At 46.1% G+C, this 13,876-nt stretch overlaps 1 protein-coding gene across 1 annotated transcript in view; it reads left to right on the forward strand.

The window, feature by feature from the left end:
• Positions 1-13,876, forward strand: part of LOC137335445 (sodium/potassium-transporting ATPase subunit beta-1-interacting protein 3-like) — a 153,888-nt gene that overhangs the window by 57,104 nt on the left and 82,908 nt on the right. Inside the window, exons 2-3 of the mRNA XM_068000797.1 lie at positions 5,022-5,159; positions 13,279-13,359. Coding sequence (XP_067856898.1) covers positions 5,022-5,159; positions 13,279-13,359 — 219 coding nt within the window. The remainder of the gene's footprint in view (positions 1-5,021; positions 5,160-13,278; positions 13,360-13,876) is intronic.

Raw genomic sequence — 13,876 nt, forward strand, 5'->3', positions numbered from 1 at the left:
GTGCACCCCCTTCATGCTCACGACACATTTGCCTTACGCTGCCTACTGCACATATGTGATGCATGCCCAGTGGCTGCAGCACAGGTGGTGGCAGGTTGAGTGAGGCTGGCCGTGAGGGAGATGCACGAGAGGGTGAGTATGGGATGGAGCAATGAGATTGTATGAGGATTGGGTTGCGTGTTAGTGGCAGGATGAGTACTGGCGAGGTGAGTAGGTGGAGGTAAGATGAGGATGGGGTTTGAGTGGGTATGAGGGGTGATGTGACAGAGTAGTGTTGGCGGTGCCGAAGGAGATGTGGGGTGGGGGCAGTGTTGTGGCAGACGGAGTGTAGGGGAAAGACTTCGTGTTCTCACTGTGGCTGACCTACTGCGGTCATTGGAGCGCCTCCTGCACTGTATGCAGGTGGGCGATATGTTGGTGGCGCAGGTGACCCCCTCTGCCACCTCGAGCCAGGCCTTCTTGGTGGCAGAGGCAGGCCGCTTCCTCCCGCCCGCCGGGGGGAAGATCTGTGTCCTCCCCCTCCTCCTCACCCCATCTGATGATACCTGTGGTGAGGCATCATTAAACTGGGAGCAGCCTTCCCCCTGGGCTGCTCCATGCTGCAATTTGTTCCATTGGTTGCAGCATCTGTCAGTGGAGGACTGCCCCTTTAACTAGAGAGCCTCCAGCTGACAGATCGTACTGCGCATGCGCAGCCCGCCCGACGCGCAGGCCAGCGCCGCGGACCCCGGAGGAGCAGGTAATTGATTCCTATTAGTGTGTTGCCTGCTATGATCGCGCGGGCAACACACTAATTTCGCCGAGCGGGTTGACCACGCTCCCGAAACCCAACCCGCCGGAAACCCGCAGGCCTGGCAAAATCGAGCCCAATGTGAGCTTTCCTTTGGGAGTCTGCCACTGTGTGGGAGGGACAACCTGTGCAGTATTTTACCTGCTGCAGCTGCTTAACAGATGTGTCAACAACTTAAAATGGAGAAGTTTTGGAAACAAAAAGTCCTGCTTCAAATAATAGTTCTGGGGAGGGGCAGGAAACACCAGAAGACCAGGGCAAATTAAACATTCAGGAAGCCTTTATTGTACTTACTGCCTAGCTCCTGCTGCCTTTCAATGCCTCTTTGATACAAACATTCTACCGAGGAGGCAGAGCTGAGATGGTGACTGAGAGAAATAAGAGGTCGGACCAAGCTCCACATTCTTGCTGTCATTTACATGTGGTGGGGTGGGCAAGTGGAGGAACATTTTTGAGGCCACTTTTAGGGGTGAGCATTTGGCAGAAGCCCTTCTCTCCCCATTTACCTTCATCATTTACTTTGGGGGGATAAATGGGTGGTCAAACTGAAGACAGTCCTTTCTCCTGATGCTAAATATGCAGGGGGCAGGAAAGACAGGTTACTTTTAATTTTGATGTTTTTGTCACTATACTTACGCTGCTGTTGCACCTTAAAAAGTGTTGTGCCGGCCGGTGGCCCCTAGAGGGAGATAAACACAAGTTTCCTGGGTCTGCTCATTACATTCCCATTGGTGCAGACATTGGTGTAAAACCAGTGTAAGCAGCTGATATATTACTCCAAAGAGGTGGTTTGCACTTCTTGGTGAACTTTGCATTAACAGAATTTTTTGTTTTCTACCCAGATGTCACATCAAGAGGATTAAGTAGAGCAATCCAGATGTCATTGATCTTCCTCATTAACCCGATGAATGTATTTCTTACTATGAAAGTTTATCTACTTGATTAAGTTTCCCAGATGTTTTCTGTCGTCCTCAGAGGGACAAAATTATACAAAGCATCTCTTTTCTTTAGCTTAATGAATGATTTTAATGCACTGTAGAGTACAAATTATGATTGGTGCTGTTCCCATACAAATGCTTGGTTGCTTGTATCAAATTCTTCTCTGCACTATTATTGGCGGTATTAATGCCCAGGAATTTAGCACGAACATGTTAGGCATTAGTACGGGAACCTGCACCAATTACAACTTCTTCGTCTTGGAGGGGGCAAATGTCGAGGTCTGCTAGTTGCTGCAACTGGGGCCCAGGCCTGGGTTGTGGCCTGGATTCCCCCTAAAACTGCCAGCACAAGTATTCCCTTCAGCCCCCTTATCAAGTGGGCCAATTGGGCAGCTGTGTTTTTTTTTAAAAACCTGCTGGCCAGTGATGCCAGTGGTGGCACTAGTATCTTGCCAGCACCACTTTTCCTACTTCCCCGGGACGTGCCCAAAAGGCACTGGCACCTGCCGCTGACATGTAAGTAACTAGAAGCACTAGAGAATGATTTAACAGACGCTGTAGCCAGTGCTAAGGTATGTTGACTAAATTCAGTGTCTTCAATATATCAAGGTGTAGTTGTTACTTAAAATTACAATTTGGTAAAATATGTTCAGTTTTTTTTGCACTATTTAAAAATATCAGTATAATACAGTTTTGATTAGATAAGTGCTTCTAAGCCTCGAAATGACTGTTGGTGGTATTAGCACCGTGACATTCCTTTGCCTGTTATATTAATGCTGGGATTAACCTGTTTATTTTAAGAGGGTTAACAGCTTCACTAAAATTGTGGACAAAGGAATATTATACAATCCTTTCAATTGGTAGTATCAAGAATAGTAATTTCTCGGTACAAAGAATAATTCACTAATCTCTCACTGCTAACAGAGAGCCATATTTGAAAGGAGCAGGGGCCAGAGATTTGGTGCTGCAGTGAGGTAGCACTATCTCTGGTTCATGTTTCCTTCAAGCATGGCTCTCCACTGGGAGTGCAGGATTGGTGAATTAACCCTCTAGAGTATTCAGACTCCTACAAGGGCCCAGAATATCTCATAGATGATTTGCTGGTAGTAGGTTTAAACTCTTCAGTGATTGATCTCACACTGAAGTCATTATGACATTTTTATCAGCTTATATTGGACATTTTGCTGTGGCAAGCCCGCTGAAGTTTATTACTTTCTCTGACTTGGCAGATCTAGTTCTGCTACTTGCATTGGTATAAGTTTCTTGATTGGCATTGTTACAGTGCTCCAGAGGTTCTGTGTTCTTTATTGTTATCATCAGCTGCAAGTCCACAATGGGTTGTTTGGATGCTAAAATTAACCCAGTCATTAGTGTCATATGATTGTGATATGGGCTGTAAATATATGACCATACAACTGTTATGATGTGCTATTTTATACAGTGCATGTTATAAGCTTGTAAAATGTTCAGCCGCCAATTGAACTACAGTGTATCGGTAAGTACAAAAGAAGTTTTGTATGGTATTACAGATAGATGCTATAAAAGTGTTTAAACAATATATTGCATTAGTGTCCATTTAATGCAGTGCCCAACTGTTAAAATTGATTGAAAGCAAAAAGAGTTCAATTTTCACAAAAATTCTGTAAGTACTGAAGTGTTTAGGCACATGTGGAGATTCAGGATGGAAACTTAGACACAAGCTGTGCCTAATGCACTGATTTGAACTAAGTATCAAGCACCAACATTCTCCTGCTGTTCAAATGAACATATCTGTGGACATACAAATGAACTAAGCCCACAGTAGGGGAGCCGATGGAATGGTTTTTGAGACTAGTGTGTCTTGATGGAATACAAGGGGGGGTAATTTTCGACTCTATGCTCATAAGATGAGAGCCTTGTCTACTGGGAGTGCATATCAGAAATTCCAGAGCACACTACCCACATGGTCAGAAAATTATGTGCTGTGCACACCTGAATTTCCAATGTGTTTCCGGGGGGGTTGAGGCCTTCTCCCAAGAGTGTGGACTCCTATAATCATATCTAGAGACTGAGATGTTTTATTTTTGTTTACACTTCTAAATTGCCTTGTAAAAATATTGCGAATGGTGAATAGACCGTCTTGTGTCACTGTGCTCAGGACTCTGTTTTGATTTTTGAAAATGGCTGCATTTGTCAAACAGAGATCAGAGCAGGTTTTTATTGGTCTTATCTTGTGCTGTGGTTAAAAATGGCAACACAAAGGGTGCACTCTATAGTTTCCACTTCAGAGTGACACAAAAGCTATACTATAATTCTGGAATTGAGTCCTGACCTGACTCTGGAAAGGAGCAGCAGTGTCACCACTCTGGTTTGACATTGCAGGGAGCACAACCTGGGTGCCAAACTAGGTTTAAAAATTGCTTAGGGGATTTGTTGGACCCCCTGGGTACTTTATAAGGCATTGCTTTAAATGTCTTCAGAGTCTGGATTCTGCTGTCCATGCTGTCAAAACACGTTGGGACTGAGCTTTCTCAAGCCCCGCTTTGTTGCTGGTGCTTTGGGCAGCCAAGTAGAGCTCTATATATACATTTACAAAGCTCTCACATGGCTGTCAGAATTTGAATCAGAGTCAGAACAGAACCAACGAGGTATTACCTGAGTAGAACTGATTCTTTTGCTATCAATTTCAAAATTGGGAGATCACCTTTGAAGTACTCCTGCTGTTGGACTGGGAAGGGAATCCTAATCTTGGCTCAGTAAAAGAGTTTGTATGAGTTCCTGTCTGAACCTTTGACTCCCACCCCACCCCAGCAATTAGCATGTGTCTTTGTGCTGGGTGGAAATCTGAGCAATTTTGTCTTGAACAACTACAGTATTTTTTTAATGTTTCAGGATGTAAAAAGTGTTCACTGCTTCAATGAAGAATTAAACTAATTTGGTAAATATATTTTTTTCAGTGAGCCGGTCACAGGAAAAAGCCCAGGCACCCAAAATCAGTTATTTAAATATGGAATAAATGTGGTTGCAAACAGTCTGTGCCATTGAACATCAAAAGTCCAATTTGACGAATGGATGTAAAATTGTAGAAAATCCCAGTGGGCGAGGCTCCCCACCTAGAGTACACACTCTTAAAATTGTCTCTCAACAGTATAGTACATGACAACAGTCACTGCACTTCAAAGTAATTTGTTGTGTGGTAGACTTTTGAGAGATGTTACACAGAATAATATGAATATAAGTTCTTTAAAGAACGATAAGAAACAGTGGTTCATAATGGTTTGTCTCAAATGTTTTTTTTCTCCTTTCCTTTTAAGCTTGCTGCTTTGGAGAGACAGATATTTGATTTCCTGGGATATCAGTGGGCCCCCATCCTAGCAAATTTCTTGCATATCATTGTTATTATACTTGGCCTTTTTGGTACAATTCAGTACAGACCTCGATACATTGTGGTGGTAAGTTATAACTTTTCAATTTTTCACTGTCATGTTAACTCTAACTAGCCATTGTTATATAAATAAATGACTCATACTGGATGATAACATGTTTGATCCTAGGGTAATGTTCTAGCATATTAAATAATTTCTGCCTTAATTTGGAATTCCTACTGCAGAGGAATCATTTTCCACGTTTCTTCCCCAGCAGGAAGCCTTGCCTCCAGAAACACATACAGAAAATTTGGATACACATGAAATGGTTGTAAATTTTAACGCAGTGCCCATCCAAATTCCCGATGTGTGCCCTCACTGGGCAAGCTCCCATTCATCCACACCCCCTTCCCTCCATAACAGTGGTTGACTCTTAACTGTCCTCTGAAACTGCCTAGTAAGCCATTCTGTTGTATCAAACCAGGGCAACTAGGGATTGGCAATAAATGCTGGCCTTGTCAGTAATACCCACTTCCTGAGAATGAATAAGAAAAAAATACTCGATAACCCAGCTCCCACAACACTGCCAATGGTGCCTTACATCATTCCCAGACCAACAGACCCTGCTTCTCAAAACTTATAGACCCTGACGCCGTCTTTGCACTGCTCCCAGTACCCAAGACCAGCCCACCAGCACTTTCACGACCCTCTCTCCGATCACTGCCAGACCCCCAAATGCCACTGCTAGTGCTGCAACAACTGGAGCTCTGCTTCTAGTATTCCAACACCAAGACACCGCCTCAAAAATACTACCGGACCCTAGTACCCAGTCTGGCTATTGCTACATGGGACACTCCCTTTATGTAATCCCAGACCCTGGGACCACATTCCCATCATCTAGAACACCACTTCCAGTGCTGCTGTCCCATTTCTCAAAGATTGCAGAACCCCCTCCCCTTCCCTCACCACCACTTCCTTACCCCTCAGCCTCTTTCCCATTACCACCAGAGCCCCAAAACATCACTCCAAGTATTCTTACACTATAACATATCCCTCCCATCATTCCCAGACTCTGGGGCACCAGTCCCAGACTGCATAAGCTTCCTCCCAGTACACTATCCTATGAATGCCTACCCGCTACTCAGCCATAATTACATTTCCCATTATTTCCATACCCAACACCTCCAAATGCTTATCGACCCCAAAACCCTTGTTCTCAGTGCTTCCCAACAACAAAGGCTCCTTTATAGTACTACATTGTCCAAGCACCACCTCATATTTTTATACTCTAAGGATTACCTCTTCTACCACATTACACACAAACTTTCACCTCCAGTGCCACCACATTTCATGAACCATCACAATCCTTTCCCCTCCCCATACCTCAGTAGGTCCTTGCCATGTACCTAAATTCCAGAAAACCCCACCATAATACTGAATCTGAGCATCCCAGCACTCCCACCACACTATACCAAACCCAGGACTACCTGAACTGATTTACAAGCAGCTGAAATCTACAAAAACTTGCCTGTGATTGACTTCAGGATTATGCCTATTTACACTATTTCCCCTCTCTACAGAGAATACTTGAATAATGACCTTAAAGGGACAGGCTAGATTAAACACACTCCACTTTAGCACCGAAACATCATAACAATGCTGCAGACCCTGGACTACCTATAATCAATGTGAAGGGAAGACCAGCAGATATGATGAAACAAAAAGATGGAGGACCACATCTAATTTTCTTATTCTGATACTTTAATAAAACAGGAGCAAGAGGAATATCTGGAAAACCAAACTATCAGAGTTTTTCAATTATTAAGAAACCAAGGTGATAGGGTCCAGGACCTTGCTGCAAGATACTGCTAAACCTGAAAAGATAAAGGCTAGAGGTTGCAGTTGTTGTGTTGTTCAGGGTTTAACTGTGAGTCACTAAGCTTTTTGAGAGAATTCCCGCCTGTCTCTTAATCCTATTATTGCTGTTTTTAGCTGCAATCTTTTACCCACACAGTGCACAGGCCAATGGTGCGTCAGAAATAATGATAGTGCAGAGCAGCAGTTAAATGGTTTAAGCAGGCCAGGGATTTTCTGAACCATTTTGCTGTTGAATGGAGAGTGAGAAGGGGCTGGAGGTTCTTGCTAATAAAGCAAGTGACAGAAGGAATCCCTGTTGTCGTGAACTTGCGGTTTCATAAACTGTATGTTCCACATTTTTACAACCCTTTATTTGAAGAAACCTTTTCTGCATTCATAGAATCATATCATAGAATCTTACAACGGTGTAGGAGGCAATTCAGCCCATCGTGACTGTGCCGGCTCTTTGAAAGAGCTAGCCAATTAGTCCCACTCCCCTGCTCTTTCCTCATAGCCCTGCAATTTCCTCCCTTAAAGTATTTATCCAATTCCTTTCGAAAGCTACTATTGAATCTGCTTCCACTACCATTTCAGGCTGTGCATTCCAGATCATAAATTCACTTTTAACTGGCATAGTTTGAATTCTTCTTTTGGATTCCCCAAATAGATGGAAATAATTCCCTATCTACACTGTCAGTTCACTTCATTAGACCACCCCTTGACCTCATCTCTAGGAAATAAAGCCCTTGATAACCTAGTTACTGACCGTAGCCAATTCCTTTAATTCCAAGTACAATCCTGGTGAATTATCATCCAAGGTCAGTATAACCAAGTTAAAGTGAAATTCCCAAAGCTGAACCCTCCTCGGATCTGATGTGATTATGAATGCACACTCGTAGTACATGCTTCACCCAATGGGCGCATATCAGGAAATCATAGGTGCTCAACTGTTATACTGTTCCAGCTGAATTAACAGTCGAGTCCACTTTTTCCCCCTGTATTTTTGTCTTGTGATGTTGCTCCACAGAGGAGGGGAAAGTGCTTTGTTCTGAAATTTATTCTAAAGAAATAGAATTACCAGGTTCTCCCACTACAGTCAGAGATGTGAGTTATGCTTCACAGTACGTGCCTGGTGGGAATGCAGTGCAGCAAAGAAGAGGAAATAACAAGGGGCCTCAAAGGCAGGTGAAGTACTTGAAAGGGTTTGAACTGCAGGAATAGTGACCTTCATAAATTTTATAAGAGATAAGAGGGATTGAGATTTATGTCTACTCTTGATTTTCTCAGGACTTTCCTCTGGGACGGTGAAGAAAGCAATAGGAAGACAATGGTCGATGAAATACTTTTGAAGTGTAGTCACTGTTGTGATATAGGCAAACGCAGCAATTGACTCTTGTTTCTGCTTCTAATTGCTTTTCTAGTGACTCCTGCTGGAAAGGATCAGACTTGGTTGTGATGATCTCCATGGTCAAATAACCTGCTGACACCCAGGCTCCGATAATAACTGCGAGGCGAGAAGAGAGTTGGGGGGGTGGGTGGGGGGGAGATGTAACGGAAATATGGGTATCCTGTACGTCCGAGTTTAATGGCAGGACTTGTTTTAAATTTTTCAAATCGGTTTCCTACCCGCAGCCAGCTGGATTGAGACGCTGGCTGGCTGTCGGACAGGAAGGCCTGTGGCAGCAGGTCACACATGGGGGTTGGAGCAAGGGAGGGAGGGAATGTGGGCCGTGGAGGACATCGGGGGTGGGGGAGGGGCTGGGGAGGACATGGGGGGTGCTGGGGAGGACATCGGAGGTGGGGGGGGGGCGATCGGAGGTGGGGGGGGGGCGCGGGGGTTGTTGGGGAGTCCAGTGAAATGTTCACGAACCAGGATTTGGAGATCGGGGGTATAGTCTGATGCCGGGAGGAGATGGGGGTCGGGTCTGATGTGGGGAGGAAGTCGGGGGCCGGGGTCTGATGTCGGGGGCCGGGGTCTGATGTCGGGAGGCGGGTCTGATGTCGGGAGGCGGGTCTGATGTCGGGAGGCGGGTCTGATGTCGGGAGGAGGTCGGGGGGAGGGGTCTGATGTCGGGGGGAGGGGTCTGATGTCGGGAGGAGGTCGGGGGAGGGGGTCTGATGTCGGGAGGAGGTCGGGGGTGGGGTCTGATGTCGGGAGGCGGTCGGGGGGAGGGGGTCTGATGTCGGGGGGAGGGGGTCTGATGTCGGGGGGAGGGGGTCTGATGTCGGGGGGAGGGGGTCTGATGTCGGGGGGAGGGGTCTGATGTCGGGGGGAGGGGTCTGATGTCGGGGGAGGGGTCTGATGTCGGGGGGCGGGGTCTGATGTGGGGAGGAGGTCGGGGGGAGGGGTCTGATGTGGGGAGGAGGTCGGGGGGAGGGGTCTGATGTGGGGAGGAGGTCGGGGGGTGGGGTCTGATGTGGGGAGGAGGTCGGGGGGAGGGGTCTGATGTGGGGAGGAGGTCGGGGGGTGGGGTCTGATGTGGGGAGGAGGTCGGGGGGAGTGGTCTGATGTGGGGAGGAGGTCGGGGGGAGTGGTCTGATGTGGGGAGGAGGTCGGGGGGAGTGGTCTGATGTGGGGAGGAGGTCGGGGGGAGTGGTCTGATGTGGGTCTGATGTCGGGGGGAGGGGTCTGATGTGGGGAGGGGTCTGATGTGGGGAGGGGTCTGATGTGGGGAGGCGGTCGGGGGGAGGGGTCTGATGTCGGGGGGAGGGGGTCTGATGTCGGGGGGAGGGGGTCTGATGTCGGGGGGAGGGGGTCTGATGTCGGGGGGAGGGGGTCTGATGTCGGGGGGAGGGGGTCTGATGTCGGGGGGAGGGGGTCTGATGTCGGGGGGAGGGGGTCTGATGGCGGGGGGAGGGGGTCTGATGTCGGGGGGAGGGGTCTGATGTGGGGAGGCGGCCGGGGGGAGGGGTCTGATGTGGGGAGGCGGTCGGGGGGAGGGGTCTGATGTGGGGAGTTGGTCGGGGGGAGGGGTCCGATGTCGGGAGGGAGGGGGGTAGCCAGCCAATCGAGGGGGTGGTCTCGAAGCAGGTATTCTTGGTGGGACGGGATGGAAGCACTACTGCTTCTCCTGGCCCACAAGCAGTGCTGGAAAGGCTGTTCCATTCAGCCGTTCTCACCTCCCTTCAGCTGATGGGTTTCCCGAGCTTGGAAAACCTGGCTCCCAGGAGTTAAATGGGAAACACATGTTAAATTCGAGGCAGGCAGCCTCTCAAAATATTTTAAGGTCGGATCCGCCTCCGGAGAGCAGATTAGTTGCCTGCCTCCAAATCTGCTTCCGTTAAAAGTGGGCGCATTGGGGTGGGGTTTCCAATTTTAAAATTTTTTTTTAAACCCTCCTTCCGCCTCTTTCTTTTCCCTCCCTCGCCTGTCCTGAGGGGGTTAAAATTACCCCCTCACTCTCTGGGCTCACTTATGAAGAATGGCTAGTTAGGTAGCAACAGCCTTTTCAACTGTGCTCAAACACTAGCAAGGGTCAGCACCTTTCGAGAGGATAGGAGACAAAAGTATGTACCCAATTTAAAAGGGAATTGGATATATACTTAAAAGGGTAAAAATTGTAGGGCTATACGGAAAGAGTTGGGGAGTGCGATTATTTGGATAGCTATTTCAAAGAGCCGGCACAGGCACGATGGGCTGAATGGCCTCTTTCTATGCTGTATGATTCTGTGGCCCCGATATTTAGGGGGAGGCAGTGGGGGAGCGCAGTTGCAGAGGGGAAGTCCCGGGGACGTGGAGGTCCTGCTGGACCTCATTATCATTTTTGTCTTCCATTTCCTGCCCGTCAGCAGGCAAGATTGACAGGCTGTCCAGCTGCCGGACGGGAAAGCCAGAGACCGTTGGGGACGCCTCCCTCCAATCGGGAAAAGTTGGGTCTGGGTGTGGGGGGGACGGTGGGGTCGGAGGCCAGCAATCGGGAGGGAGGGAAAGATCGGGGCTTGGAGGGGGTGGTCGGCCGATTGCGGGGCAAGCGGCTCGAGATCGGAGGTTGTGGGGAGGGTGCGGGGGGTGGCCGATCAGGGCAGCAAGGAGAGGCCGTGATCAACAGAAGGTTTGCTTGAGGGGCCTGGCTCACGAGGAGCGCTCTAAAAGGCACTTACTTTCTGCGGCCAGCTGCTCCCGTCACCATTTTGCTGCCAGGTTTCCTCAGCCCTGGGAAACCTGGCCGGCAACCGTTAAATTTAAATCAGGCTCCCAACTGCACAATGGGAGCCTGATTAAAATATTATAATGAAGTGTCCCGCCTCTCCAAGACGGGACGTAGACATGTCACAAAACCTGCCACCGTATAAATGGCGGTAGGCGCGTACATGATGGGTTAGGGTCATGTTTCACTATTTTTAATTCTTAATTCCCTCCCCCCTTCCCCCGACCCTCTCCCGCCTGTTGTGGAGGGTTACTATCGACCCCTATGATTCTGTGAAATCCTTTTACTGACATCATGCATATCAAGTAACAGATTATACAATAATATTGGACGATGTCATAATTGAAATTTAGAATCACACAAGACGATACAAGCGTTTTGTAATTATAGAAAAACACCAGGATTTCAAGAAAAATAACCATATCTATAATATATTAAAGTCTTCCTATAAGCATCACACTTACTTCCTCTAACATTTTTCAACCACATATTCCCCATCACACTTTTCCCATTACACTTCACTGATCGGCTCAAAGTAAAATAGCAGCAAATCAGAACTGCAGCGGTGGGGAGGCACAAATCAGAAATAAGGAATGCAGATAGAAAACTGCCCTGGGGCAGATTAACGGTCAGGCCTACGAGGTACGTGCCCAGGGGGCTCAGTCAACTATGGGGCTCCTGGTAAAACTCACTATAATGCAGAAATACTGTCTACAAGCTCCAGATCAGATTCATTTAAGCCTAGTATAGCGTGATATGATTTGCTTTATTATTAATGTAGTGTGTAAACATTCTATGGGCACATATCTTCCTGCATTTTACTACATGTTTGTGTTTTAAGGGATGGGGGAGGGTTGTGCTGGGTGCGGGTTGTGCTGGGTGCGGAAGGGGCCTAAATGTTCTTAGTGCCCAGGGCCAAGAATTCCTATTCCGACTCTGGTTATAAAATACCTCATAGCATTTTTTTGAAGAAGAGAAGGGTGTTTTCCCAGTGTCCTGGCCAACAATATTCCTTAACCAAAACCATCAAAATGGATTAACTAGTCATCTATCTAATTGTTTTTGTGGGATCTTGCTGTGTGTAAATTGCCTCCATGTTTGCCTACAAAAGAGCAGTGACTACATTTCAAAAGTGATTCATTTGTTGTGAAACACTTGGGTTGTCCTGAGAATGTGAAAGACATTATATAAATGCAAGTTAACCTAGTTCCTGCCACAGTCCACACAAACCAACGTTGTCATTTGTTATAGTGTTTCAATTTGATTTGTTTAACATTCAGCACCAACTGTTCCTGCAAAAAAATGCATTGATTTTCTTGTTACTTTTTTCAGATTTTGCTGAGGATGAAAACCATGAATCCATTTCATGTAGTCCTTAAGATCAACATGAATCTTTAGTACCAGCTATAATAATGTTATTTTTGAGATTTTTGTTTTAAGAGTGCAATATTCTGTACCATCTATTCCAAACTCAACACTAGAATATAATGCAGACATATAGGTAGAGATTATAATTGGCACTGTTTTTGTGCAAATACGAGTGCTGAAGCCAAATTCCCCTCTATGCTATTTTAACCTGTAGCCTTGTGTTAAAATAGCCACAGAGAGTACCAGAACAACACTGATCGGAATTTCCATCCAACAGAATTAGTTTCATTGCGTGAAAAGAAATTTGTACATGTTTTTTGATATGATGAAACAATGTAAACGAAGTGTACAAACTGTAGAACAGAAAGAGAACACAACAACATCTATAGTAATTAGTGATGCATCTGTCATATTGAAACTAGAATAGCAGCATAGTTGTAAATCGAATGATATCATGAGTATTTGGAATTAAAATCTATTTCTGGCTGGTTCAATCAGTTTTGATTCATGAAAGTATAAAAATGCAGACAGTGCTCTAATAATGATTGAAAGTGATGTTTTCCATAATAGTCTTTTGAATTGAATTTTCAATAATATTGTTGTTCTAGCAGAGCAATATCAGTATTGACTTTAATCCAATTTAATATTGCAGTACTAACATTGCAAATATCATGATATTTTTCAGATCATGTAGGATAGTTGAGCATCTGAGTACAGCTGAATAATCATTAATTTTCACACCCGCAACTGCAGCGGAGCAATTAGTTTAGTGATGTTCATTCATTGATTTGTTTGTGAACATAACCTCAAACTTCTTGCTTTTATTTCTCTAGTATGCTGTCTGGACAGCCCTGTGGGTCACCTGGAATGTATTCATCATCTGTTTCTATTTGGAAGTAGGAGGTCTTTCAAAGGTAGGTTGTTTAATTTTGCCTAGGTCGGTGTCATTTGAAGATTGTACCTATCCATTAACATCTTTAAGCACTTGTGCCATAAAATTAATTGATCATGTTGTCTTGTCAGTGGCAAAACGTAAACTCCAAATGCAAGTTATATTGGGGAGGTGCTGAGTAATGCAGTGGGTTAGCACGCTGCCCTTGCATCCCTGGGATTGGGTTTGAATCCAACTCAGACTGAACTTGGGCACTCTCAAACCAGTTCTTAGTGGATTTGGACCCACAGCTTGAATTTCAGATAATTTCACTCACTTGGAGAAACCATCAGCATGGCTGGTCTGGGAAATAGAAATGTACTGGTGCAGGAAGGCTGCTCTTAGAGGTTGGGATTAAAATTTAAATTCACTGATCCTACGCTCCCAGCGGGGAGCTAAGCTTGAAGAGGATGCTGGTTAGACTCACTATAGTGCTGATTCTCTGTTCTGCTGACCCTTTCAATGCAGCTCCCTACAGGGAGCACCAGGTTGGTGAATTT

This window comes from Heptranchias perlo, chromosome 19, assembly GCF_035084215.1.
Source record: "Heptranchias perlo isolate sHepPer1 chromosome 19, sHepPer1.hap1, whole genome shotgun sequence".
Lineage (NCBI taxonomy): Eukaryota > Metazoa > Chordata > Chondrichthyes > Hexanchiformes > Hexanchidae > Heptranchias > Heptranchias perlo.